Source organism: Colias eurytheme, chromosome 4, assembly GCF_061535395.1.
Source record: "Colias eurytheme isolate Ceu_HAF_F1 chromosome 4, ilColEury1 Martin Lab GWU primary, whole genome shotgun sequence".
NCBI classification, from domain to species: Eukaryota; Metazoa; Arthropoda; class Insecta; order Lepidoptera; family Pieridae; genus Colias; species Colias eurytheme.
The window spans coordinates 4,594,428-4,621,493 of NC_142983.1; the positions used below are offsets into that span (position 1 = coordinate 4,594,428).

Sequence of the window (27,066 nt, forward strand, 5' to 3'; positions counted from 1 at the left end):
ATGAGGGCTTTGATTATCTTAGCAGCACTGTGCCTTGCGGCCGTGTGCACTGCTCACGAGGCCGAAGACCAAGCGGTCGCCGCGAGCCACAAGCACGGCGGTCACCACGAGCATGGCGGTGGTCATGAACACCATGCCCATCACCACCACGAACACGGTGGTAAAGGAGGCAAGGGACACCACGGTCACCATCATCATCACAAGGGAGACGAAGGTCACTACGGTAAGCATCATCACGAGGGACATCATCACGAAGATGGAGGCGGCCACAAGAAACACTGGGATGAGCACGACCACCATGGCGACCACCATGAACACGGACACCACCACAAGGGCGAGAAGCACGGCCACCACGAACACCACGACAAGGGAGAAAAGACCGACGGTTACCACAAGAAATACCACAAAGATCACTTCCACAAGGACCACCACTTCCATGACGGCCACCACGACGAGGGCAAGCACCACAAGCACGGACACCACCACGGACATCACGAAGATCATGGCGGTCACCACAAGAAGGGCGGTCACCACCACTCCGGCCACCATGAAGGTCACCATGGCAAACACGGACATCACGATCATCATCACTACGACGAGGGACATCACGGCCACAAAGGCCACCACGGACACGATGAACACCACCACGGCCACAGCGGCCACGGCAAGAAGGGCGGCCATGACGACCACAAGGAGTGGGGCTTCCACCATGGAAAACACTAACAAATACGTAGTAGACTGTGTATATAATTATGAAATATTGTTATTGTTCATGAAGTTTGTTATTGTTTTTATGTTTTATAAAGAAAAGTAAATGATTTTCAGGAAAATAACTCTATTTATTTTATTTAAGTAGGTATATAATTAACCCATCCTTATTAAATAATACATAAAAAATCCTTAATAATCTTAAATCAAATAGTTACCGATTTTGAATGAGGAGGAGCCTCATTCAAATAGCATTGTCAATAATACATTTAATTATGTATATGTATGATGATGTACCTACTTAAAAATCTTATTTCATATCTGTCACACATCCATACTAATATTATAAATGCGAAAGTAACTCTGTCTGTCTGTCTGTTACTCAATCACGCCTAAACTACTGAACCAATTTTCATGAAATTTGGTATGGAGATATTTTGATACCCGAGAAAGGACATAGGCTACTTTTTATCCCGGGAAAATGACACAATCCTGGAAATCCCACGTGAACGGGAACTATGCGGATTTTTCTTTGACTGCGCGGGCGAAGCCGCGGGCGGAAACCTAGTACTAAATATATTTTCACAGGCTTTGTTTATGAAATTTTCAATCTCGATCGACTTTGGTGATCAAATGTCGATACGACATAAAATATAGGTAGTAAATATTTTTTTTACAATAACCTCAACCCTCATAATATTAGGTATCTAAAATCATATTAAATATAAATATTGTATTTATTTCTTATAGCCTTAATTAATATAATAATAAGTACTTACTTTAAAATGTATCGTAACCGAAAACGTTACGAACGATATTCTATTATTAACCGTCTCAGTGCCGTCTTTAAGGCAGGGCCCGCAGGGCCCTGGCCCGAGGCCCCGAGGTAGGCAGGGGCCCCACAATTCTGAAAATTTTCGATATACAACAACAAATTTTATAACATAATAAGAAAAATATCAAATCACACACTTGGTAAAATAGAAACAAGATGATGGGGTGTTAAGAGACGGGGTTACGATTTAGCCTATTGCGTTATTGTAAACTGAAAAATGATAAAGTTAAAATTTAAGGATTTTCCATCCCTTACATAGGCCCCAGCCAGTACCTTGGCCCATAGCCTCGTTGATCCTAAAGGCGGCACTGAACCGACTTCAAAAAAAGGTTCTCAATTCGAGCGTTTATATTTTTTAATGTCGACTTGATCGTTCCGCTTACAAGATATGAAAATATTATGTTTTCATATTTAATAAAACAATTTAAGAAACTGATTCAATAAGAATGAGATCAATTTTCAGTTATAACTTTAAAATATCTACGATTTGATATACTTAACTAAGTATTTATTTAAATATTCTTTTTAATTAATTAATAAGGTGTAACAATAAAGCTGCATATATTTTATTCGACTAGTAAAATGCATCTAGAGTACCTATTTAGGTATTTTCTGTTATGAAATTGAGGAAGTAAAGTTTTATTATACAAATGAAAAAAGACAATATAGAGCATACAAATATCAAAATTCAATAAAAAACGGTTTAGAAGTGTTTGTGTTTTATTTCTTGTTTTAATTATTCATTAGTAACTAGGATCGTATACCTACATTGGAAATTCCAAAAAATTATTATCACTCACACGACTTATCATATTTAAATATGTAACTACTCTATTTTCTTCAGGTCGACCAAAAACTACATACCCGAGAGATCTAATAACTACCGCCTTGTGTCTGTTCCCTACTTAAATTATTCTATACCGAATAGAGTTTACAAAAAGAAGTATATTATTTGTTCTGCTCAATACGACACTGAATTCTGCGACCTCTCAATCTAAATCGAACTTATCTCTTCAGCCGAGTAAGTACTCAAATAAAGTGAGGTCGAATCGATGCAGGGAAGGTAAACATATCCTGCCGCACATCAATAGTTTCCTACGTAGGCGTAGCGTGTATCAAATAGATATTTCCTAGGTCGTTCTACAACGTTCTTTTGAAACAAAACAAAACTACATAAGTATACATTTTTAGTGTAACCTAACTAAATTAACTACATTCCTATATAGATTTAAAAATTTATCTACCGTTAGAAAACTAAATTGTTTAACATACACCGTTTAACCTGATGCTGATTGCATCTAGTTTCATGTGGGTTTATTGGATTTTTTTCAGGATGACAAACCCGTAATCCTGAAAAAAATTTCCGCATTGGAAAAATTTGCATGATTCACATATAGATACACTTTGCTTTATGTATTTATGAAATTTCATTGGAACATATATATATTATAGCTTTGCCTTCTGTACAGTGTAGATACACAGAGTAAGTAATTCTGTAAGCCACTGATATTTAAATTTTATAAGTTCTCTACAATCTGATCTGAGTATGATCCATTAAGTATTAGGTACGTATGTTTTTAAAGACGTAATAATTATACCCAGATATTGCAATATATTCATATCTGTAATGAAAAATATTAAATTTGATTGAAAAAACAAAATGTAGTAAATAATAAATATACCTCTAGCGAGCCTCTAGCGAGCGAAAATATTGCCGTTTGGATTCCAAACAAACAATAGTGCCAGTTTGCCAGTTGCAAATTGTTATCGTGTCAAATGAAACGTTTATACGCTAAACAAAGCATTTCTATGGACTCATCAAATTATTTAGCATCTCTAGAAATCCTTCAATTCCTATCTATCACCTTTCTATCGTAAAGTGACTTTTGGGTTTGATAATGATGCAATTACAAATAACTATAGGCGTAACGGTTGCTGTGGCGTCCTTGCCGCTAATTTCACCAGCGGCAATCAACTACTTTAATGTTTGATATAAATACCTTCTCGAGCTCTCGTAAAGTCAGTTCAGTCCCAGTGTTAAACATAAACTTACGGAAAGGGACAACCATAAACATGAGGACGCTAGTCGCCCTTGCCGTCACAGCATGTGTTCTAGTTATGTGTTCTGGCCGAAAACTCGGCGAAACAGAATCGGATCTAGTAGCGGCGGCTAGCCACCATAAAGGACACCATCATGAAGAGGGCGGCGGAAAGGAGCACCACGCACATCATCATCACGAACATGGTGAAAAGGGACACAAAGGCCATAAAGGACATCATCATCACCACAAAGGTGAACATGGTGACCACCACAAGCATCACCACGAGGGACACCACCATGAGCATGGAGGTGGTCATAAAAAGCATTGGGATGAACACGACCACCACGGCCATCATCATGATCATGGCCACCATCATAAAGGTGGTAAGCATCATCATAAAAAACATTTCGACAAAGGTGAAGAAACCGAAGGCTACCACAAGAAGTATCACAAAGACGAATACCACAAGGATCATCACTTCTATGACGACCATCACAAGGAAGGCAAACATCACAAACATGAAGATCACAAAGGCCACCACCACAAACACGGAGGACATCATAAGAAGGGAGGCCATCATGACTCCGGTCACCATGAGGACCACTACGGAAAGAAGGGACATCACGACAAGCACCATTACGATGAGGACCATAAAGGATACAAAGGTCACGGAGGGCATGAAGAGCATCACCACCACCATCATGACCATGGCAAGAAAGGAGGCCATCATGATCATAAGCATTGGGGATTCCACCACGGCAAGCACTGATAGATTAATAACTAAGATCCTTGTTATATTGTTGTTTTATATACCTCTTTGTAAATAAAAAGCTTTAAATAAAATGTTTTAATCATAATTATTATTGGCTTATTTTTACCTACTATCCTAATTATTATCCATTTTTGTATTAATTTTAACAATAGATCATTCACGTCTTACAACAGTAGATAAGTATATTATAAGTGATAAAAACGGACTATGCTATATCTAATTGAATTTCGTCACCATAACCCACAGAATCACTCATCTAGAAATCTGCAGCAATGATTGCTACAGATCACTCTGTAACCGACAACGAAAGCGCCGATATCTATAAATTCAAAGCACGGAAACTATTAGAACATAATGTCGGTAGCTCGGCGAGCGACCACGCCCATTGGTAAGATTCATTTAATTATACAGTAAAGTCGATCAATACCTACTATTTAAAGTAAAACGATTTTCAATTTTGTATACTACTAATATATTTACCAATTTTGCAGAAAAATGACGCGACTATTTCTATGTATGCTAGTGGCGAGTACACTAGTCATTGCTAATTGTCGACATGTAGAGGAAAAACAAAATAAGCCTGGTGTTAAAGGCGATCTGGACTCGTCTGGCACTGCAAAACAGGACCAAGTTGTAGCAGGCACTGGCAAACACGAAGCCAAAAGCGGCGGCCATGAAACGGGCGGCGGGCATGAACATCATGCTCATCACCACAAAGAGGATGGCGAAAAGGGTGATAAGGGTTACAAGTCTCATCACCACCACGACAAAGGGGAACACGGTCATCACGAGAAACACCACCACGAGGGTCATCACGATGAGCACGGTGGACATAAAAAGAAACACCACGATGAACACGACAGTCACGGTGAACATCATGAAGCCGCCCACGGCCATAAGGGTGGCAAATTCGGACACAAGAAAGGTCACAAAAAGGGTTCGAAAACCACTGGTTTCCATCATAAATCACACAAGGATGAGTATCATAAGGAGCATAAATTCTACGACGACTTCCACAAGGGTGGACATCATCACAAGCACGGCGACTTCCATGGCCACCATGATAGTAAAGAAGGACATCACAAGAAGGGTGGTCATAATGAGAAGGGACATCATGAAAAACACCATGGAAAGAAAGGTCACCATGACAAGGGCCACTATGATGAAGATCACAAGGGTCACAAAGGACATCACGGTCATGAGGAACACCATGCCCACCACCAGGATCATGGCAAGAAAGGAGGACATGCTGGAGGCAAGGAGTATGGATACAGCCATGGAAAGAAAGCTTAATAAATCAGACTTATTTGTTTTTATATGCATTGTTACTTATAATGTACTAATTGATAAGCCATTGTTAAAGTTTGTTGTTTGATATTGATATTATGTTATGTTAAATAAAATCTCTAATTAATATAATAGTATTCATTGATCTCAAATAGATTTGTTAGAAAGTTTTAATAATTTATAAATGAATGTAACATCAATAAATACAGTTATATACCTGAAAAGCACTGTTAAAATGAAAACAACAAATATACTGTAAACTTTTTAACTGTATATTAAAAATTTGTTTACAAAATTGTCATCAAAGGAGCGAGATGATCAAACTCAATCTTCTCCGTAATGTTCTTGGTTTTGATATTCTCATCTTGATTTGCAATAAATATCAAGTTGCCGTCATCTCTCCAACCATACTTCTTGACCCAGTGTTTCAAAGTGACATCTGAGAAATAAACACAGATTATAGGAATTTCATAATTGTATTTGTTTCATTTAAGTATTTGTTAAAGATTTAAATTAATAAATCTCAATAATGAAAGTAATAGATATTATACATAATAGTTCAAATCAAAAGCGCTTCTTAAATAAGTCTAGTTGAATAAATAAATGTTCCACTTCACATAAATTTATATATTAAAATTGTTTAGTTTCATTTTCATATTTACCACAATTGTGTATAATACAACTTTTTTAATCAACACTTATCTACTGTAGTCAGATTTTAGAAAAATAACCAACCAATATACAAATATTAAACTTTATAGAATATTTTCAGTACTCACCATCAATTCCTCCTAGAAGATTAGCTAAATTGTTCTTATCAATTGTCTGGAAAGTAATTCCAACAACATGGCATACGAATTTACGAATAGAATCATGGAAACTACTGATTCTGTTGCAGAGTTCAGGCATCTGGTGTACTCTATTCCAAAATTGAGCAAAATCACACTGCTCCAATATATCAGCCAAATACTTTATTTGTGAGATTGTCTCATTTTCAACCTACAAAAAAAGAGTTGTTAGTTTAAAGGGTAACTAACAAAACACTTTTGTAAAGTAACTTTCAGTACTTACAACCGATTCAAGCAACAGACACTTGCATAAAGTGAAATCTGTATGCGGGAAGTTGGTCAATGCCTTTAACAGAATTTGGCACGTAATATCTGCGTTGAACTTTTCCGGGTTAAATTGATACAACTTTAGAACTGCTAAATTGGCTTCCAAGTCGTAAGTGTTTTCTCTGGACTGCATTTCGACATATCTCTCTAACGTTTGAAGATTGGCTGGATTGTACCTTTCAATACTTTTTAATATTGTTGCAATAGTTTGCCTCATTGTTTCTGCCATTATTATCTACGTAAAACGGGCCCGAAGCCGCCAGAATAAAACCAAAAAAGAATAACCAAGAAAGCGTGCTTGCGACAGCAATCGATTAATCAGGGATTTGACGTAATGTTGTCACTGTCACTGTCAGATGTCAAATGTCATGTTTAAAGATTAAATAAAATTCTAGACAATTATGCAGATTATGGTCATTTTATTCAACTTCGAGATTTTTTTTTCTTCTATAACACAAAAATTTAGAACTAAATACATATTGCTTTTTAATATAATAGTTAGTCAAGTTTTACTAGAAAAAAAACTCCATATAAATATTATCCAGTGACATTTACTTAATGATCTAAGAGTAAAATGATTAATTCACAGGATTAATAATTATACCTCTAATCTCGGAGCAATTAACAAGAATTGCTGCGAGCCTCTAATAGTTTAATCACTCTAATGATACATTTACACATTCGCATTATTCGCCTCGTTACATCCCATTCGTCTTCCCTTTGACCACGACCGAAAAACCGGTAACAAATCGCTATTTGCTTCTCTATTCACACGAATGTGTAAATTATTTTATTAATTACTAGCTGCTCCGCGCGGTTTCACCCCCGTGGCTCCACTTCTGTTGCCCGTAGCGTGATGAAATATAGCCTATAACCTTCCTCGATAAATGGGCTATCTAAAACCGAAAGAATTTTTCAAATCGGACCAGTAGTTCCCGAGATTAGTGCGTTCAAACAAACAAACAAACAAACTCTTCAGCTTTATAATATTAGTATAGATAACTTTTACCAATATATTTTAATACCCCCTTTTATTAATAATTAATACTGACCCAATAAATAAGAAAGTTACCCACTTACAAAACTGCAACCTCACTTTATAATTTCACAATCCTTTTTTTAATTAATCTTTATAATATTTAACCTTAGAATTTTATTATTATAATATGTAAGAATAAAAGAAATAATTACTCTATGTTAATGCAAAATAAAACTAAAAAAAATCAACCCAATATTGTATTGGTTTAATAGCACACAAACCAAAACTACATTAAAAGACATATTTAATAAAAACTGTATTAAAATTATATTTATTTATTAATTAACAACACTTAGAAATAGGAGATACCTTAATTAATTCTACAACTATTGCTTTTTAAAGCTTTTCAAAATAGGGTAAATGTTATCAAAAGCTTCATAAATTTCTTGTCGGACTTTTGCACCAGTTAACACCACTTTGCCAGACACAAATATTAAAAGTACAATTCTTGGTTTGACCATACGATAAATGAGTCCTGGAAATAATTCTGGTTCATAAGAACTGAACTGTCCATGAGTGAGCACTAAACCTTCAAGGCGGATTGGAAACTTAACATCACAACTGCCAACCATGTTTTGTATTTTGAAGTCTAAAAATTTTGCCTGAAAAAATAGAAACATGTTAAGTAAAAATCTTTTTCTATAATTTCTCATGAGTTATGAAAAATTCATTTAGGAAAACTATAGAATGAAAAAAATATTTCTTACAGTAAACCCTAATTTTTGTATAATTCTAGCATATTTTCTAGCAGCCAGTCTTGAGTCCTCTTCACTTTTTGCTCCTGTACAAACCATTTTCCCGGAAGAAAATATCAATGCTGTGGTCCTTGGTTCTCTTATTCTCATAATAACAGCTGCAAATCTTTTAGGATTATATTCAGCATTTCTGGCATGTAAGGCTATTTTCTTTAAATCCAATTTACAATTTAAGTTTACAGTTGATACAATATTTCTGAAAGGAACAAAAGTTTATGATAATTTAATTTTCATTATTATACAATTTACTTTAGGGGACATGCACATTCAAACAATGTGATAATAATTTATTATTATAATTTAAACATTCAATGAATAGATTTTTTAACTTAGAAAATATTATTGAGAATATAATAAGTATATTTTACAATATCTTTCAAATCAGGCAAAATAGGACTAAATGATTTAATGTCAAATGTTTTCATAGATCAAAAATTTGTTTTCATTTTTTTTTTTTTATATTTAATTTTTTTTTTGATTATTAAATATTAAATTCATTTACTACATGAATAACGTTATTTATTTACAAAAGCTGTTTAGGAAACTTACTGTAGTTGTGGCAATATTCCAGGGTCTGCTGAATGTGGTGTCAATGGAGTCATGGGAGCTGGACTGGCCTGACTAAGCATTTGTGGACCCCCCATGCTACCACTGGTTATCATTGGAGACATCATATTTTGCTGAAAACATGATAATTATCAATTGAATACCCTTTTTAACATCATTGGTGCTGTCTTTCTTACTGGCAAATAAATTTCATACGCTTATTTGTATCACATAAACAAAGCTAATGGGGTTTCTTTAGAGAACTGCCGCACGTATTATAGGTTTTTTGTGGGTGGGGGATGGGGGGGAGGAGGGGGGGACCCTCCCACCAAAAGGGGAAAGTTAGGAAACCAATAGTTTTGGAGAAAAATCAATTTTCCTATTCTAACCTCAAAATGTATGGAATTGGTGTAACAAAAATTTTACGATACATAAATAAAATACAAACAAGTTGTGAAAACCTACGTAGTTTTTTTTATTTGAGTGGGAATCGCCCTAAAGTCGCTTCTGGCACTCGCCGGCCGCTGCCGCGGCACGCTCGCTTCGCTCGCTCGGCTCGTGCGGCAGATCAAATGTTAACCTAATACGCTCGTCGCTTCGCTCCTCGCTACCTATTTGAATACTAAAAGTTTAATAGTTTTTTAACCTACGTAGATTTTTTTAAAGCTATTGCATAGCTTCTATCGCGGGCCTTGAGCGCGGGGACCGAATCCAGAAATTGCGTAACGAAAAACCTCACGCTCCCCACTCCGACGGGCACGGAGGTGCGGCTTGAAGGCATGCTATGCAATAGCTTTGCCGCGGCAGTCCCCGAGTGCCACACGTCTTTTTTGTTTGAGTGGGAATCGCCCTTTAGTCGCTTCTGGCACTCGCCGGCCGCTGCCGCGGCACGCTCGCTTCGCTCGCTCGGCTCGTGCGGCAGTTCAAGAGTAAACCTAACACGCTCGTCGCTTCGCTCCTCGCTACCTATTTGGATATTAAAAATAAAAGTTTAATAGTTTTTTAACCTACCTACGTAGATTTTTTTTTTGTTTGAGTAGGAATCGCCCTAAAATCGCTTTTGGCACTCGCCGGCCGCAGCGTAAAGTCACAGTACAGTGAAATGGAACGTCTTGGTCCGCTTTTTTGCACAACAAAACGGATAAATGCACTTTTTTCGCACAAAAAATTATTAACTTTAAAAATTAATAACTAAAAAACTACAAGTTTCCTAACGATAATATTTTGGAATTACAATCTTACATTACCTAGCTAACTAAAAATATAAATATTTCCAACAAATTCGTGCGGCAGTTAACTAAAGCCAACCCAAGCTAATAACAAAATAAAAACAATATTTTATGTTCCTTGTACAGTCCTTGAACAACAGATATGCCAACCATCCATTATAATGGCAATAATGGTTTAATCTAACTAAATTACCTCTTCAACGAATAAATTGAGTTAAATAACTATGACTACGTACTGGTGTTTGGGGCTGCATCATCTGCTGAGGAGTGGCATAACTAGCAGTTGGCGCGTAAGTGTGCATAGAACGTTGTGGAGTTCCCATGAGGGAAGCGCCAAAACCAACAAGTGGCGAGGATCCCAAGGAACCTAAGGAATGCTGTTGTTGCTGCTGTTGTTGCTGTTGCTGTTGATGTTGTTGTTGCAATGCATTTGGTAAGATTTGTTGATCTTCTTCGGGTTGGTGTAACGGCGTTCCAATTCCCGGTATATTATACGGACTGGGCAGCATTTGATCCATTTTGAAAGAGGTATTGGTCTTATCTACTTAAAAATTACTCGAAATTATCTAACTACACAAAATAAATACTGTTTTCATTTAGTTCAAGAAATAGCTTGTTGTAAAAAATGCAATCGACGATACAGGAAAATTGACAGTCGATGCTTCTGTCAAAAAATTGTGGTGTTACTGTCAACTGTCAAGTGTCAATGACCAATGTCAAATCACAATAGATAATATAGACAGTTTTTAAAATATGGCAACAAGATGTTCCTTATTTTTTAAAACCAATACTACGAATCGGGCTGTGGAATCGGGTGAGCTTTTTGATGATATTATGTCCATGGCCGCAAAAAATAATTTAATGCTAATTAAATGGTTGCTTGTAAGCACAAAGAGTAATATAATACTAGATTTCCACCCGCGGCTTCGCCCGCGTTTTCAAAGGAAAACCCGCATAGTTCCCGTTCCCGTGGGATTTCCGGGATAAAACCTATCCTACGTGTTAATCCAAGTTACCCTCTATATGTGTGCTAAATTTCATTGTAATCGGTTCAGTAGTTTTTACGTGAAATAGTAACAAACATCCATACATCCATACAAACTTTCGCCTTTATAATAGTACTAGATTTCCGCCCGCGGCTTCGCCCGCGTTTTCAAAGGAAAACCCGCATAGTTCCCGTTCCCGTGGGATTTCCGGGATAAAACCTATCCTATGTGTTAATCCAAGTTACCCTCTATATGTGTGCTAAATTTCATTGTAATCGGTTCAGTAGTTTTTACGTGAAAGAGTAACAAACATCCATACATCCATACAAACTTTCGCCTTTATAATAGTATTAAGATTAAAATTAAGATTGTACTCGCTTTATAACCGATAAACGGTTGGCCGCGCGCGTTGGAGAGATGACTCCTTTTACAGAGCAAGTAATGTAGCTCCTTTGTTCTACTTCTGGAAATAAGGAACTTTACGTGATACTGATTTTGAATGGGATGGCTCATGGCACATTATTTTAATTTATAATAGTCTTAAGATCCAGCTTTTAGAAAACACCAAATTGCTAGATGGCGTTGTATTGACAAAAAGGAAAAAAATGACATATGTCATGTGTTAGTCATAATATGTCATTGATCATTCAGACTGACATAAAACTTGACAGTAAAAATATTTGTGAAATCTAAAAATTTATCTTCGTTGTTTTTTTAATTAAGCGAAAGCGATACACATTAAATAATTGTATGTATGTTGAGTACTTTTTTAACATGAAAACTGACGTGGAAAAAGAAGCTGGAGCACTTGTGCTAAGAAATTATGGCAATTTTTTTAAACAACAATATCAGGATTATGCGTCGGTATTAAAATGTGGATCGTTTGATGATAATAAGTCGTTTTTACCTATTCAAATAGAGTTAGCTCCTAAAGAACTTCTCCCTGTTACGGAGCTTGTTGTATCAGATAATCCTGTTATGACTAAAATATTGGGTATCTTCACATCTCTCTGTGCTGAAATATCAACATTGAAAATTGAAGCATTTGATAAGTATGAACTGTAACGCTTTTCTTTTATGTGTACTTATACCTACATATTCTACAACAAATCTTTTATATTACAGGCATTTCAAATTTTTATCTTTATATGATGAATACACTAGTAGTGATATTTCTCATCAGATGCAATCTATTTGCTTACTGAATGCATTTGTGATCCGTTGTAATGACACATTGAATAATGTATTGAGTCAAGTATTTGCTGTGTTTAGAGAGGAAATAGTTAATATAAGTAAGTTTTTAATAACATTACATAATGTATATTTATTATATATTATGTTTATAAATACTGTAATGTAACAAAAGCATATTATGTATGTTTTTTATATTTACAAAATTATTTTAGATGGAATTCAATGGCATTACATTATTAACAATATTGGAGAACTCTTTACAATATTAGTTTTAACAGAATTATTAATATCAAAATGTTCCATTCAAACCAAGTGGAATGCATTTGTAAAAGCTTTCAAAAGTCAAAATTCTTCTGGCAGAAGTTTAAACATCAATGAAGATAGACTCAATTCTGTAAATGGAGCTATTGACAGCATTACAGCGAGACTTATGAGTGATGATGTTGTTCAAAATTCCTTATGTAATTTACTCAACCTAAGAAAGAAAGATCTGCCTGGAAAAGTCTGTGGAGCAGTAATGACAGAATTTACCCAGTATATCAAGCAAGCATTGATTAATCTTGATAAATTTATCCAAGATAAACCTAATTCAGACAACATGTACAAATGCATTAAAATAAATGCATTATTTGTATTAAACTGTCACCTCTTCAGTAACAATGATAAAAAACTTTTCAAAAGTCTATCAGAAATGAATGCCAAGGTAATAAAAACATATATTAATATATGAATATTGTTTAAATTAATTGTAAATAATATATTCTACTTGTATGTTGAATTTAGAATATTCTATCCATAAAAGTGTTTTTATCTATTTTACAGGCTCACAGCATCTACATTATTGGTAATGCAATATGGTTTCCAGAGCAGTTTCTTCATAGATATATACCATCATTAAGTACTAATAGTAATAAACTATCACAGGCTATGTTGAAAGCTCGTCAAGCGTACATGAATACCAAAAAAGTATCACTTGCTAAGGACATTATAAATCTTCAAAATATTTGCACTCTTTGGGTTTTGACAACAGAAGATCTATTTTCATGTAACAACAAACTAAGTGCTTGTGAAATGAGCAACCATGCTAAAACTTTATTAGATGGCCTTGAAATTGCATCTAATTTATCCCATTCTGTGCTTTCTTTTATTAATTTGCATCTGTCTCTAGGAGTGCCATTGACAAAAACATTATTGATGTCGATTTTCGAATTTATAGATACCCTAAAGGCTCTAAAGAATGTTGTGAGCCGAAATTATACACAAATTATTAATTCAATAACAATGATAGTTCAACATTTGACATTCCAAGCTGCTTCATCTATTCTTGAAGTCAAGAAAAGTATAATTGACGATAAAAGGTATGCAAACAAGAGATTAGATGAGTTGACTTGTATTGTGATTGCTGAGCAAGCTATAAGAGGAGCAGCTACATTAGAAAGAAATATAGCTACCAATATTGCATTGAGCTTCATTCCTGATACCACATATTTAGAAGACAGTTATATAAAACTTGGAATGTTACTTGAAAGGGAACAAATACTTTTAAAATTTATTAAGTCAATCGATAGATACTGTAATTGCTCTTGGATCATATGGCATCAAAATATCATTCCACTATATTTTCAGCAAAATTTTAGTACTCAATTGAATGCATTGAAATTAAAATATTTCCTAATGGTTATTGATGATTGTATGAGCTTATTAGAAGAAACTGATAAATATTTTGGTAAACCTCAATCTAAGGAATTTATGTGTAATATTCAAAACATAATAAAAGAAAATGTAATTAACAATATGAGTCAAAGCATTGAAACAAATTTACGTTTGCATATTCATTCCCATTTACAATTGGATGTTGTTAATCCTCTTACAATGGATATGATAAAAAAATCATTACTAATTATAGATAATCTTAAAGTTAGCTGTGTTTATATGAGAGTCGTTCCTGCAGTAGAGCATTACTTATCCAAAACATATTATAATCTGACCACTGTAGTTTTATCTGATTGGAAAACATATGGGGAAATGCGACAAATGGCTAAATTCAAATTTAATTTACTGCCAATTCAAGATGACCTCCCAACACAAACTTTAGAGCAGGGCCTAGATGTTTTAGAAATAATGAGAAACATTCATATATTTGTCTCAAAATATCAATATAATCTGAACAATCAAATATTTATTGAGAAGAGCAGTAACAATAAACACCTAAATTCTATAAATATTCGACACATTGCAAATTCTATAAGGACACATGGAACTGGTATAATGAACACAACTGTGAACTTTACATACCAATTTTTGAAGAATAAATTCTTCACCTTTTCTCAGTTCATGTATGATGAACAAATAAAATCTCGCCTGATCAAGGATCTCAGACATTTTAGAGAAAATGTTGGAGAACATGGAAACACATACCCATACAAAAACGCGGATAGATTCAACAAGGGCATAAAAGTATTGGGCCTAGCAGATGATGGACAAAGTTATTTAGATCTATTCAGAGACCTTATCACTCAAATAGGCAATGCAATGGGTTATGTGAGAATGATACGGTCAGGAGGCAGACACTGTTGTGCCGATGCTACTGCATTCTTGCCAACACTAGAAGCAAAAAAAATTAAATCCCTATGTGAAGAAAGTAACTACACAGCAAAAACTTTAGAAACAGCTGAAAACTTAGATGAGAACATTGAAGGTCTCATATCGAATTTTATTCTCGGCACTGAATACTTTAAGCTCCTAGTAGAAGTATTTGCACCTGTGTTTCGAAATCCTAAAAATGTACACCTTAAAAATTTCTTCATCATTGTTCCTCCTCTAACTTTGAATTTTGTTGAGCACATGATATTATCGAAAGATAAAATGTCTAAGAAAAATAAAGTCGGAGCAGGTTTTACAGATGACGGTTTTGCAATGGGCGTGGCTTATATCCTGAAGTTATTGGACCAGGTACACACTATTTATTATTCAATAATATAATGCTCATACCTACCAATATTTTATAAAAGTAAATAAATGCTTGTTTTCAAAATATTCTATCTATATACCCATTTAATATTTTCCTTGTAGAAAATTAATGCAGTATTTTGTTTTAGGACTCCAATTTTGAATCTTTACATTGGTTTGATTCTATATGGAATCATATTAAAGACGAAAGGCGAACGATTGAAGATCAGAAAAACAAGGGATCTGTGCAATTGCAGCAAGCATTGGCTTTATCAGAGAAGAAACTGAAAACTCTTGAAGAAGAATATAAACTTTTATATTACAGTCTTACGAGTGCAAGAATATTTTTTAGGTAAAATTATAACTCAAAAATCAACAATATTTACACATATAAATTATACACACATATTTAAATTATGGAGTTTTTAATAATATTTATATTTCATATATTATTATGTAATATGATTGTTATAAATAAGTTTAAGTGCATTTATATTCAAAAATAAAAAAGCATTTTCCAAAATGAATTTTTTATTTCAAGTTTTAAAAACTGTAATGTACAGTTACCCAGTTTGCTAGGTAGATAAAAGTCAAAGATTACATGTTATCTGATCCTATCCTAAAATGTATGTCGAGTTAAACAGCCACTACAATCAATGATATCAATAAAATATACATTAGAAGATAACTTAATTATATTGACAGACAAATGCACATCATAATGTACTAGTAATTGCGATCAATTGGGACAACATAACTCTACTATGCTAATATAATAAAATTTCAACTAATTACTATTCCACACTACTAACACAACAGACACCTTGTTGAATGAAGGCTCACTTTATTCATACTGTCAGAAAAAAATATGTACAAAATGTCACTTCAGTTTTGCTTATTCACTAAATTGTTTTTCACTGCGCTAATGAGAATGACACTATTATAAAGCGATCAAACGAGCGAGCCGCCCGATGAGCGACCACCACCGCCCGCGGGCATCACACAACTTATGCGTCTGAATCTTCCGACGGCGCCTCGAGTTTGGGGGGGGTGTCGGAGGGGGGGTCGAGTTCGGCGACAGAGGGGGTCGGCGCGGGCGGCGAGGGGGGCGGGTCGAGCGGGGCCGGTTTGCGGGGCGGGCGCGGGTAGTCGTTGAAGATGTGTATGTGCGGGCGACGTCAGTCCGTCTCCTGCTCGTGCAGCTGCGCGAGCAGCGCCGCGCGCCGCGACTCCAGCTCGGCGTCGCTCCACGCCGGCACCGCGCCGCCCGACCTTCGCATTCATACACATTATTTACTGGCCGACACGTTTTGGCGTATATTGCTGGCGCTAACTGTGGCGCTCGCAATGTAATCCAAAACGTGCGCCCGTTTCGCCCTTTCTAGACGAGCCGTTAATTACCGCGTCTTATGATACGAGTACATAACTAACGACCGCCCCGCTAAACGCGACCCATGAATATTATGGTTATCTGAAATTAATGATTTTATAGGTGAAGTGTGTTGTCGGGCAAGGCACTCGAACCAAATCAAAACAATAATAAAAAGCTTATTGAATTACAACATTAATGTCATACTATTGCTTATTTTTTTTTTAAATTTCAACTAGTGCAAAATAAAATAAATTTCAAATGACTACTAATATTACAACTTCTCACCTTGCAAGATCCCTATACGTCTCGTAAGCATAAAGTGAATGATAATACAGGAAGCTCCATGTACTTGGAAAGGATACAATACAAAAAAATATATTTTAATATTTAAACATAAATTCGAAAAATGCTTCTTTCCATTTAAAATCTTTCTCAATCCAAGTACATGGATATTAATAGTAAGTATTAAATATTTATGATTAATTTTATAGTATAAGTATATAAAAGGATCCTACTTAAAACTAAGTTTACGCTAGGAAGTTAGTTATGACAACTATGATCAAGTGAACTATACAAATCAAGCAACCTACTTGGTCATTCTTAAAAATATGTGAGTGAAAATTATTCAATTGAATCTATTATGAATGTAAAATATTAGTTACTGTGTAAGCTATTACCCAATCCCTCCAATAAACTACGAAATGCTAAAAATAACGGGCCTTTTTTGATTTCAATTTTATTTCCGAACGTTTATATTTATAATCATAAATTATAACACGATGTAGCGCGCAAAATATGGAAGCATACTGTAATATGAAAAATAAAATATTGAAATCAAAAACAACCCGCTTACTACCAATAGATGGCGCTTAAACCAAGAAGCTTATATCTAATACACTCGAGATTTCAGTATGAACATTAACTTGTAACAAGAAAATATGACCTTGAATGACGCCTGTATGTTTTTTATCCCTTTCACACCTAACTAACTACCTAGGTGTGAAAGGGATAAAAACATACAGGCGTCATTCAACGTCATATTTTCTTGTTACAAGTTAATGTTCATACTGAAATCTCCAGTGTATTAGATATAAGCTTCTTGGCTTAAACCAATAGTCATAGACAACAAAACTCACCGCTCCTTCTTGTCTTTTTTGTCCTTCTTCTTCTTGGGCTTGTGCGAGGGCTCGTCCTCAGCGCTGCTGGGCGCTGACCTCTTGCTCTTCTTCTTTGGGCGAGGCACCTCCTCTTCGGATATACCACCCTCCTCTGGGGTTGGCGATTTCTGTGAAATTTTACATTGTGATATAAGATATTATGTTATTCTTTTTATTTAACAATTTCACTCATTGTTGTATGCAATTGACAATAAATAAGATTATTTCTACATTAAAATTGAAACAACCTCAAAGCTGATAAAGCCCAATGTTTCTTTTAAATCAGTAGGTATAATGCCATGTTCTACGAAATGAAATTAAGGGCTGATTTTTCAATCCTTGGATAAAACTTATTCGTCGAATAATGTATAAAACTACCATTTAAAAAACGTACTCTAATTGCCCGTATTTGACAGTTTACGTGACATTTTAATAGTATCGTGTAATACTTTATTGGACGTATAACTTATAAGTTTTATCCAAGCATTGAAAAATCGGCCCTAAAACTATTAAAAAAATGATTAAAGAAAAACTTTATTGAAAAAGATAGGTCACATTTTTTTTTCATGGTTAGTAGAAAAATACTTTATTTCTAGTCCGGGATACATCGCCCATTTTTGCAAGTGATTACTATCAAGCTAATTTTTCGTGAGTAGCTTTATTTTGATGAGATGCCCAATAATTTCATGTACAAAACTCTCGATTGTGGTAGCTACCAGAGGAAACAAGGATAAAATATTTTGATTTGATGGTTCTCAAATATTAATTACTAACTGAATGTTTTTTTTTGTTCAATCTCAAGATAATTATCTAAATTATTCGAAAAAATATTTGTCCTACAAAATCTATGGTTTGATCAAAGAGTCCCCCATTCCAATGTGTATCGATAACGAAGTCATCATAAATGATTACTAACCAGCAGATTTTTTTATTTTCACTTATTTAAATACTTATATAATTCAACAGACATATTGTCCTACAAATTGCGTAATAAATATTTGAGAACCGTCAAATCAAAAATTTTTATCCTTGTTACCTCTGTAAGCTACCACAATCGAGAGTTTCGTACATGAAATTATTGGGCATCTCATCAAAATAAAGCTACTCACGAAAAATTAGCTTGATAGTAATCACTTGCAAAAATGGGCGATGTATCCCGGACTATTCCACATAATTTATTTATTTAAATAAGTATATAAATTATACGCAACATACCGGCGGCGGCGAATGTTTCCTATGTTTCTTCTTGGACTTCTTATGTTTGCGCGTATCGTCCGACGACGGCGAAGCGGGTGTCGGCGACCGTTCCACCTCCCCCTTCTCCAACTCGCCCGGCTCCTCCTTCTCACGGTCACTCTTCTCAGCCCTATCTGCCTCTCGCTCGCCCTTGTCCCGGCTGCGACTGTCCGAGCGAGACGGCAACACTGGCGACGGCGATCGGGATACCGACTGCAAATTCATATTCGCCATTAAATAGAGAAATTTTAAGATAAAATATCATTGAAACCGACAAAATTATGCTACATTTTTTTTAACCCATTGAGCCCCGAACGGCCCGATCGGTCCACGACACAATAGATTTTCTATTGTGTCTGTGATTCCGGGGGCTGAGTTATTAATGAAGACATAATCGCTTTGTGGGTTTATAAATTAAACCATATTTTTTAAAATGTTACCAATTCATAAATACAAGATTATAACTAATATTACAATATTATTAGTAAATGAACAAAAAAAATGCAACATAAAAGAAGGAAGATAACTGATTGTTAAAATAACATACCAAAGACGCAGAGCGAGAACGCTTCTTCTTCTTTGATCTCTTCGACTTCTTTGGCTTTGGATGATGATAATGCATGCAGCTATCCTCTTGTTCATGTTGGAAGTCCTGTTAAAGATGATTAATTTTATCTTATTTATAAATCACAAAATTCATAAAACATTAATTTTATAAAATGTTCATCGATAAGCCTATTTATATTTCTTATAGTAGAGCCATTTTAATAGGCAACATTTGACAGTTCAACATAATTCAACAATGTAGCCTAGTAACGACGACATAGAATAACATGATATTTCGTTTTGTTAGAACTGCACATTGGCTTAACTTTTTTCAAATACGATTACATATTTATAATAATAATGACCGATACAAGTAATTTTAAGATTTCATATTACTGATAAACCATTCTAAACATAATAAACAATTTCTGAATTAAAGAACTGACGTCGCTACAATTTTGTGTCAATAAACTTTTTTTCTTTTTAAATAAAGAACGACGTTACTCTAAAAATCGAAATCTGACATCTAGAATCGAATGCATTGATTACTTGTGAATAAAAATCATCATAAATTAATAAATGTGTTTCAAGTTCGATTGACAAATGTTTCAAGTCAGTATCGATTAATTCACTTTAATCGATGTTTTTAAGCAGGTTACCTCTCTTCGAAGATAAAATTGATAGACGTCAAATGTTGCCTATTAAATTGGCTCGACTATAGCAGTAAGATTCAAAGTAGCTCATTTTGAAACTCTGCCTAAAACACGCGAAGGCAGAGTTTTTGTATGTGATTATGAGTCTAGTAGTTTATTTGTTGTCAATGTATTAATGTTCAACACGTCTTAAGGAAACAAATCCATACTAATATTATAAATGCGAAAGTAACTCTGTCTGTCTGTCTGTTACTCAATCACGCCTAAACTACTGAACCAATTTGTATGAAATTTGGTATGGAGATATTTTGATACCCGAGACCTTTCTCGGCCTATTAGCCTATGTCCTTACATAGGCTACCTTTTATTTCGAAATATGTACCACGGGCGAAGCCGGGGTATATATTTACCTCCTCTACCTCTAGTATTTATATAATTCAACAGACATATTGTCCTACAAATTGCGTAATAAATATTTGAGAACCATTAAATCAAAACATTTTATCCTTGTTACCTCTGTTAGCTACCTCAATCAAGAGTTTCGTACAGGAAATTATTGGGCGTCTCATCAAAATAAAGCTACTTACGAAAAATTAGCTTGATAGTAATCACTTGCAAAAATGGGCGATGGATCCTGAACTATTAATGTTCAACACGTCTTAAGGAAACAAATAAGCCATAAAGCTCACCTTATATATCCGAATCCTGTCCTCTTCATTGGGCACAGCAGCAAACTCTGGCGCAGTGAGATCCAGTTTCTCCCGCACCTCCTGCCAGCTGAGCTGATGGTCCACGTCCGCATCAGAGAGCGCCCACTTGAATGCGCTCTCTATCTTCTTCTGCGCTTTAGTTTCTTCTTTTATCTTCTCTTTGTTGCGCGCTTCCGCCTGGTGGGTTAGAAATCCATACTAATATTATAAATGCGAAAGTAACTCTGTCTGTCTGTTACTCAATCACGCCTAAACTACTGAACCAATTTGCATCAATTTTGGTATGGAGATATTTTGATACCTGAGAAAGGATATAGGCTACTTTTTATTGCGAAATATGTACCACGGGCGAAGCCGGGGCGGACCGCTAGTTAGTTAATAAAAGTAATATGTATTGATGAGAGATATCGTAATTGCTCTACAAATATCAATAAAAGGAAGTTAGAACGTAGGTGAACCGCTTTTATAGCATACTTCAGAAATTATATGTAATCAATAACCACAAGAACTGCTATATGTTTGCAACTTAATCGGAAATGCCGTTGATTTACTACTTAAATACAATAATTATCCACTGCCCAATTATGCTGCTCCAAAGGACACCTTGTTATTTACCACTTTAAAAGTGTACTTATTCTACATCAAGGTCACTACATGAACGAAAAAATTCGTTCAACAAACTATTTTTCTTACCTTTTCAAGCAGCGAGTTATACGTAAGTTTGACGTTGCCCGCATCAAGCGACGCCGACTTGCTATCCTCACATACAACGGTCGCAAACTCCTCGAACGTGGTGTCAGCTTTCACTTCAAACTGTTTCTCCTTGAGAATTTCCTTTATAACCTTCTTTTCGTCGTGGAAGCGCGCCTTCAAGTTCTCCACGTAGAATTTGAACAGATCTAACGGCGTCGATCCGCTTTGACCTAGTTTTATAAAATTATTAGTCGTAAAAACATCGTGTTTCAAGTGTCTCTAATTAATACGCAACTAAGAAAAGGAAAAATAAGTAAAATACGATATAACTAATATTTTTTCAACTATCACAAAATAAAAAATTGAAATTCTGGGCTTCTAAAAAAATTAATATGTATGTCGGAATTACAATTGACATGTCTATAATTGCATAGAGCCAGAGATTTTAAATAACTTATTGTTTATCAATTTAGACTAACCAAGCATTGCTGAAAACCTCATATCAGCAGAAATTACTGGATACAGCTCCACCCATAGTGACATCGATGTTAACTTGCCTTCTTCGTGCAGACCATCAAGTAATGCCTGTTGTAATAAGACATACTTTATGTTTCGGAACTTATATTTTTTTATGATATTCAGGTAATAAAAAAAACTTAACGAAGATCTATTTTTATTGGTCTTATGTATAAAAGTAAAATTAGATATTATATTGATATTTTACCATGCAAATTGATACTGAAAAGTACATTATAATATTTAAAATTGCATCAACCGTATGTAAAAAGAAAAGTGCAACAAAATTGGGTTAGCATTTTATTTTTTGTTATAACCTTACCAAAAAGTTATCTCTGTTTTTTCTCTGTTGCCTTTTATTCCTCTTTTTGACCTGTTCTTTTTCTTGAGCATATTCCGCCTCTAAATTTCTTATGTGTTGCTCAAATACTAAAAAAATGAAAAATAACGGCTTTACATTGCGAAATATCACAACTTTCGAAACTTGTAAAACATAAACATTATTAAATATTGCACTTTTTATCTGCTTAATTGCATTTAAACAAACTCCTATAAATGAAGTCATGTAATGTACATTTTAAATACAATTTTATACAGATATCTGCATACCTATGAGTGCATCTTCTTTATCCATTCCCAGTAGACTAACATCATTTTTAAACGCCGAGTTCTCTAGAAGCAATACCTGGGCTTCACTCCAAGTACTGCTGTAAGTTATTTCATTCATATTCTCCAATACCTAAAAACAGAAGGTGGTATCAAAATATAAAAGAGCGTGTGCCGAGCAAACGTGTCAGAAGTGAAACTTTTGGCAAGATTCAAAGATACCAAAATCGTGGCCTTACTCCATGACGTGACGGCATTGCCATGTAGCGACGTTGTAATTTTACTTTCAACGCGCCTCAAGAAGTTTCACTTAAAAAAGTTTAGAGTAACATATTGAGTTAAAATAATTAATTTTTTATTTATTTTGTTACATTTAGTTCAGCATGTTTAAATTTAATGATATCTTTTTAAGTATAAATGAATAGAATACCTGTGCCAACATTTTCATGTTCCGCTTCTTAAGAGCTTTCGCTTCTTCCTTTTCACGTTTGGTGATTGTGAAAATGCAGTCCTCATATATGTCGCGGCGATCGGAATCCGGTACGCAGCGCCAAATCTACAATTATTAAACAATATGTAACACAAAACTACCTTTTTAAATGCGTTTTCGTCTGCACTGCTGAATGAATGCTTTTGGCGCGAAAATAAATTATGACATGAAAATATAAATTAGGAATACTTTTCCCATATTGAAATGCCCATAGAGCAAATATACAGAAATCTGGTCAAATGATTAACTTGCATTTTATTAATAACTTAATTTGTACAAATTATAACACATTCTATATTTTATATAAAATATTCTGATACTCACTGATTTACAGCTAATAAAAAAACGGATATAAATTGAATAATGCATTCAATACGAGTTTGACCTTTTGTTACATACCTCAAGATTCCCAAACATTTCTTCGCATTTATAATATTTTGTCAGTGATGTCACTCTGTCACAGCTTAACAGAAATTCTTCTAGATTCTCCCTATTCTTCTTAGTCTTCAATCTATAAAGAACATATCATATTAAACAATAATTTAATAAGAAAAAGAAGTACTTTAATAATTATTTTTTGTTTCCAACCTCTGTTCTTCTCGCTCATCCTTGATCTTTTGTGTCTTGTAAGCATTGAAAGCTTGTTTTTTCTCACTCAATTTCTTGAAAGTCGCATAACGTGGATCTTTTGATATTATCTTGACACATTGCTCCCACGATGCATTAGATGGTACATTCTAAAAAATCAAAGTGCAACATTGATAATTTTCAAAAACATTAAATAATGTTAATTTTTATTACATGAAGAATAGAAGTGAAAAATTGACGACACTTTATGTTTTCGTTTCATAATTGCTTTAAATACTTTTAATAAGCAAGAAGAGCTCTATCACCCTGTAGTCCAATTTATTTTTTATTTACCCTGTCCCGCAATAGTTCCTTAAAAGCTTCTATGGCCTCTTTCTTATCCTTGTATTGGAATTCAGCTGTCATTTCTGATCCATCACCTCCATTCATTTGGGGTGGAGCTGCAATTTCTTCTGGTTTAACTGTAAAATCATTTAAATATAAATAAATAAAATTTATATTTTCATTTCCTCAACAAATGAACAAAATGAACAAAATAAAAATAAAATATAATAGTTTCAATTTAAATAAACAGGAAGCACATAGGAATCTTGCATACTTTCATCGGGTATCGGAATGGCATTGGCTAAAGAAGGATCAATAGCAGCTAAAGTTTTGGCCATTGCTTCATCCAAAGCTGAGCTCCCAGTGGTGCCTGTGGCAGGTGATGAGGGCAAGGGCACATCTCCAGTAGGCAATTCTGCATTTAAACCAGTTCTGAAATTATTATATCAATAAGACATATGGTACTGTTTCTTATCTTTTATTAAATTAAATAAAATTGAACAAAATTAAAGTGTTGACAAAATTTAAAGAAATAACCAACTGTCTTACCACAAAAAAGTTCAGACAGGGTTTAACTTTAAGCACGGGTTCTCTTTGTCTGGTTTTGTTGTATTTCACATAGACAACTATAAGAGTGACTGATCCTTGGTGTTAAAGTTAGACTGTGCTTAAATTGTTTTGTGGTAATACCACAAATGTTTAAATATTATTTATAATTCTTCAAATACACATGAGTATTAATTGATCAATTTAGTAATAATGTTAGATCAAATCAAACGATAAAAATGTGTGCGTATGTGTGCTATAACTTACTGTGCTGCCTCTTCCGCTGCAATATTGTCTTTAATTTCTTGTAATTCTTTTGGAATCACCCAACTGGATTCTTTTGTCTCAATATTATGATAGTAAACACGGCCTGCATCTGTTGTGTACTCTTTCCAGACACAAGATGACAATAGTTTCTGTAATTTTTGTTAACTGTAGTATTATCATTCATGACTATATACATATTTAAGCTATTACTTACTTACCACTTTATTTAGTTAAAAAAGTATATTATAAATTAAAAAAAAAAGGAATTTTAGTACAATAAAGCTAGGTTAAGTTTGGATAGTTACCTCAGCTGCAGTTTTCAAATCATCTGGTTTTTCCCACAAACTCTGCTTTGTTATAGAATTGTAATAATATGTGCGTCCATCTGGAGCTTTATGCTCAGACCATGGGCTGTTCTGGTTAGCCATTGGTGATATTTCAGGAGCTGGTGCACTTAGATCCTAAAATTATGATGGAATGATACTATTTATTTAGTTTTGTAACAGAATTGATTTTTATGCAATTAAGAATTGCATAAAAATCAATTAATTGAATTCCCAATTTCAAAGAATTCTTATGACACATACCTTATGTAACCAAATATATATTATAACAATATGATAAAAAATTAAAAAGAATGAATGTGTGTTAGTTCTTCCACTCAAAATACCTACATAAAACACAAAAAACTAATGTAAAACTCACATTCTTACCATTACAACAATTAACTATTTACTTACTGGCTTGAATGGTGGAAAACCAGGTGGTGGCATAGAAAATGGCATCATTGGAGGATATCCCATCGGAGGGGGGATACCAGCCATGTTAGGTGGCATGCCAGGCACCGGGGGCATAGCAACCGCTGGGGGCATTGGTGGAGGCATGCCACCTAGCATGGGTGGTGGCAACATTGGGGCTGGTGCCATCATACCAGGAGAGCCGGTCCTTGAAGTATCCTGAAATTATTAAAAAATATTATCTTACTTTTTGTTCTTTTGGAAAAAAGTAGCAGAAATTGTTGTATTTGTTTTAAATAACTAAATCACTTCTCTGTCCCTATGTATAGGTACTTATATCTGTATACCTACGCAACGGATTTTGATCCGATTTTTTTTGTAATACATGAACTGATTGAAGAGAAAGGTTTATATGTATAATTTATTAGTTTATAGACATCGGGCGAAGCCGCGGCCGGAAAGCTAGCATTTGTATAGCTGACAATCTGACTCAACGGAATAAATTCTCTATTATAACTCAATTTCAATGTTAAATTTTAAATATACTTAAAACAATGATAAAAATAAGTCTTTATTTTCATCTAAATGAAATCAAGATACAAATGTTAATCTTACCATGTTGTATCAATAGCTCATCGAAAGACTATTCCATTGAAAGACACGACACAACTCTGGCTAGTATTGTATTGTTAGAAATTTACAACAGCTTTTTTATATTAAAGGTATTATTTTCCCCTTGTTAAGTATCAATAATAACACCGGTATCTCATATAACGATTCAAGCTTCTGCCTGTGGCTTCTGCTTCAAGAAACAAGATCACCAAATTCCAAAATCCGACAGTCGACACTGAATCACAGAATAAGTATTAGTTCACTGAATTATGCACTGAATGCAGAGTGCAGACGTCAGACAGGTGACAACTGTCAACTGCTGTCAACTATCTGAAAACCACAGATATGTATAAATTAAATAAATAAATAAATATAATAATATATTGGCTGTTTTCCAATTACAGAGCATAATGCGACTCAGTGGCGCACAATGCCGAATTATGCTGATGCTTAATTGTAACGTGAAACGCACCAGCAGGTTGCGCTTAGAGCATATACAGACGCTCCGATTTGGTTGGTGCCAACCATATTGGAAACGACATGGCAACCATTCCAA

The 27,066-nt window shown here is 34.6% G+C and overlaps 7 protein-coding genes across 8 annotated transcripts; 4 read left to right on the forward strand and 3 right to left on the reverse strand.

Annotated features, from left to right (window-relative positions):
- LOC149908897 (uncharacterized) lies at positions 1-723 on the forward strand. The gene has a single exon (XM_090120274.1). The coding sequence runs from the start codon at positions 1-3 to the stop codon at positions 721-723; it is 723 nt and encodes a 240-aa protein (XP_089976400.1).
- Positions 724-3,587: 2,864 nt separating this feature from the next.
- LOC149908898 (uncharacterized) lies at positions 3,588-4,393 on the forward strand. The gene has a single exon (XM_090101588.1). It carries the CDS (start codon positions 3,617-3,619, stop codon positions 4,352-4,354), a length of 738 nt encoding a protein of 245 aa, XP_089957714.1. The 5' UTR covers positions 3,588-3,616; the 3' UTR covers positions 4,355-4,393.
- A 326-nt stretch (positions 4,394-4,719) lies between these two features.
- LOC149908899 (uncharacterized) lies at positions 4,720-5,757 on the forward strand. Its single transcript, XM_090120477.1, has 2 exons — positions 4,720-4,745; positions 4,849-5,757. The coding sequence occupies exon 2, from the start codon at positions 4,853-4,855 to the stop codon at positions 5,648-5,650; it is 798 nt and encodes a 265-aa protein (XP_089976603.1). The 5' UTR covers positions 4,720-4,745; positions 4,849-4,852; the 3' UTR covers positions 5,651-5,757.
- Positions 5,758-5,895: 138 nt separating this feature from the next.
- eIF3k (eukaryotic translation initiation factor 3 subunit k) lies at positions 5,896-7,089 on the reverse strand. The gene is made up of 3 exons (XM_090120478.1): positions 6,716-7,089; positions 6,424-6,643; positions 5,896-6,083 (listed from the first exon to the last, which is right to left on the reverse strand). Exons 1-3 carry the CDS (start codon positions 6,986-6,988, stop codon positions 5,932-5,934), a joined length of 645 nt encoding a protein of 214 aa, XP_089976604.1. The 5' UTR covers positions 6,989-7,089; the 3' UTR covers positions 5,896-5,931.
- Positions 7,090-8,057: 968 nt separating this feature from the next.
- Positions 8,058-10,997, reverse strand: Tbp (TATA binding protein). The gene is made up of 4 exons (XM_090101591.1): positions 10,565-10,997; positions 9,103-9,233; positions 8,506-8,749; positions 8,058-8,400 (listed from the first exon to the last, which is right to left on the reverse strand). The coding sequence occupies exons 1-4, from the start codon at positions 10,844-10,846 to the stop codon at positions 8,125-8,127; spliced, it is 933 nt and encodes a 310-aa protein (XP_089957717.1). The 5' UTR covers positions 10,847-10,997; the 3' UTR covers positions 8,058-8,124.
- A 975-nt stretch (positions 10,998-11,972) lies between these two features.
- On the forward strand, positions 11,973-15,992 carry SWIP (strumpellin and WASH-interacting protein). The gene is made up of 5 exons (XM_090120480.1): positions 11,973-12,366; positions 12,440-12,606; positions 12,721-13,211; positions 13,331-15,460; positions 15,607-15,992. Exons 1-5 carry the CDS (start codon positions 12,065-12,067, stop codon positions 15,811-15,813), a joined length of 3,297 nt encoding a protein of 1,098 aa, XP_089976606.1. The 5' UTR covers positions 11,973-12,064; the 3' UTR covers positions 15,814-15,992.
- A 518-nt stretch (positions 15,993-16,510) lies between these two features.
- Positions 16,511-26,767, reverse strand: Prp40 (pre-mRNA processing factor 40). 2 transcript variants are annotated; one of them, XM_090120481.1, is made up of 18 exons: positions 26,514-26,767; positions 25,902-26,117; positions 25,467-25,622; positions 25,162-25,310; positions 24,623-24,780; positions 24,358-24,485; positions 24,025-24,173; positions 23,836-23,947; positions 23,377-23,502; positions 22,950-23,079; positions 22,663-22,769; positions 22,304-22,409; positions 21,825-22,054; positions 21,111-21,308; positions 19,770-19,874; positions 19,202-19,435; positions 17,966-18,114; positions 16,511-16,729 (listed from the first exon to the last, which is right to left on the reverse strand). In XM_090120481.1, exons 1-18 carry the CDS (start codon positions 26,514-26,516, stop codon positions 16,636-16,638), a joined length of 2,550 nt encoding a protein of 849 aa, XP_089976607.1. In that variant the 5' UTR covers positions 26,517-26,767; the 3' UTR covers positions 16,511-16,635. The 2 variants fall into 2 exon arrangements, with proteins under 2 accessions (XP_089976607.1, XP_089976608.1); XM_090120482.1 differs by having other exon boundaries at positions 16,511-16,928.
- Positions 26,768-27,066: the final 299 nt, after the last annotated feature.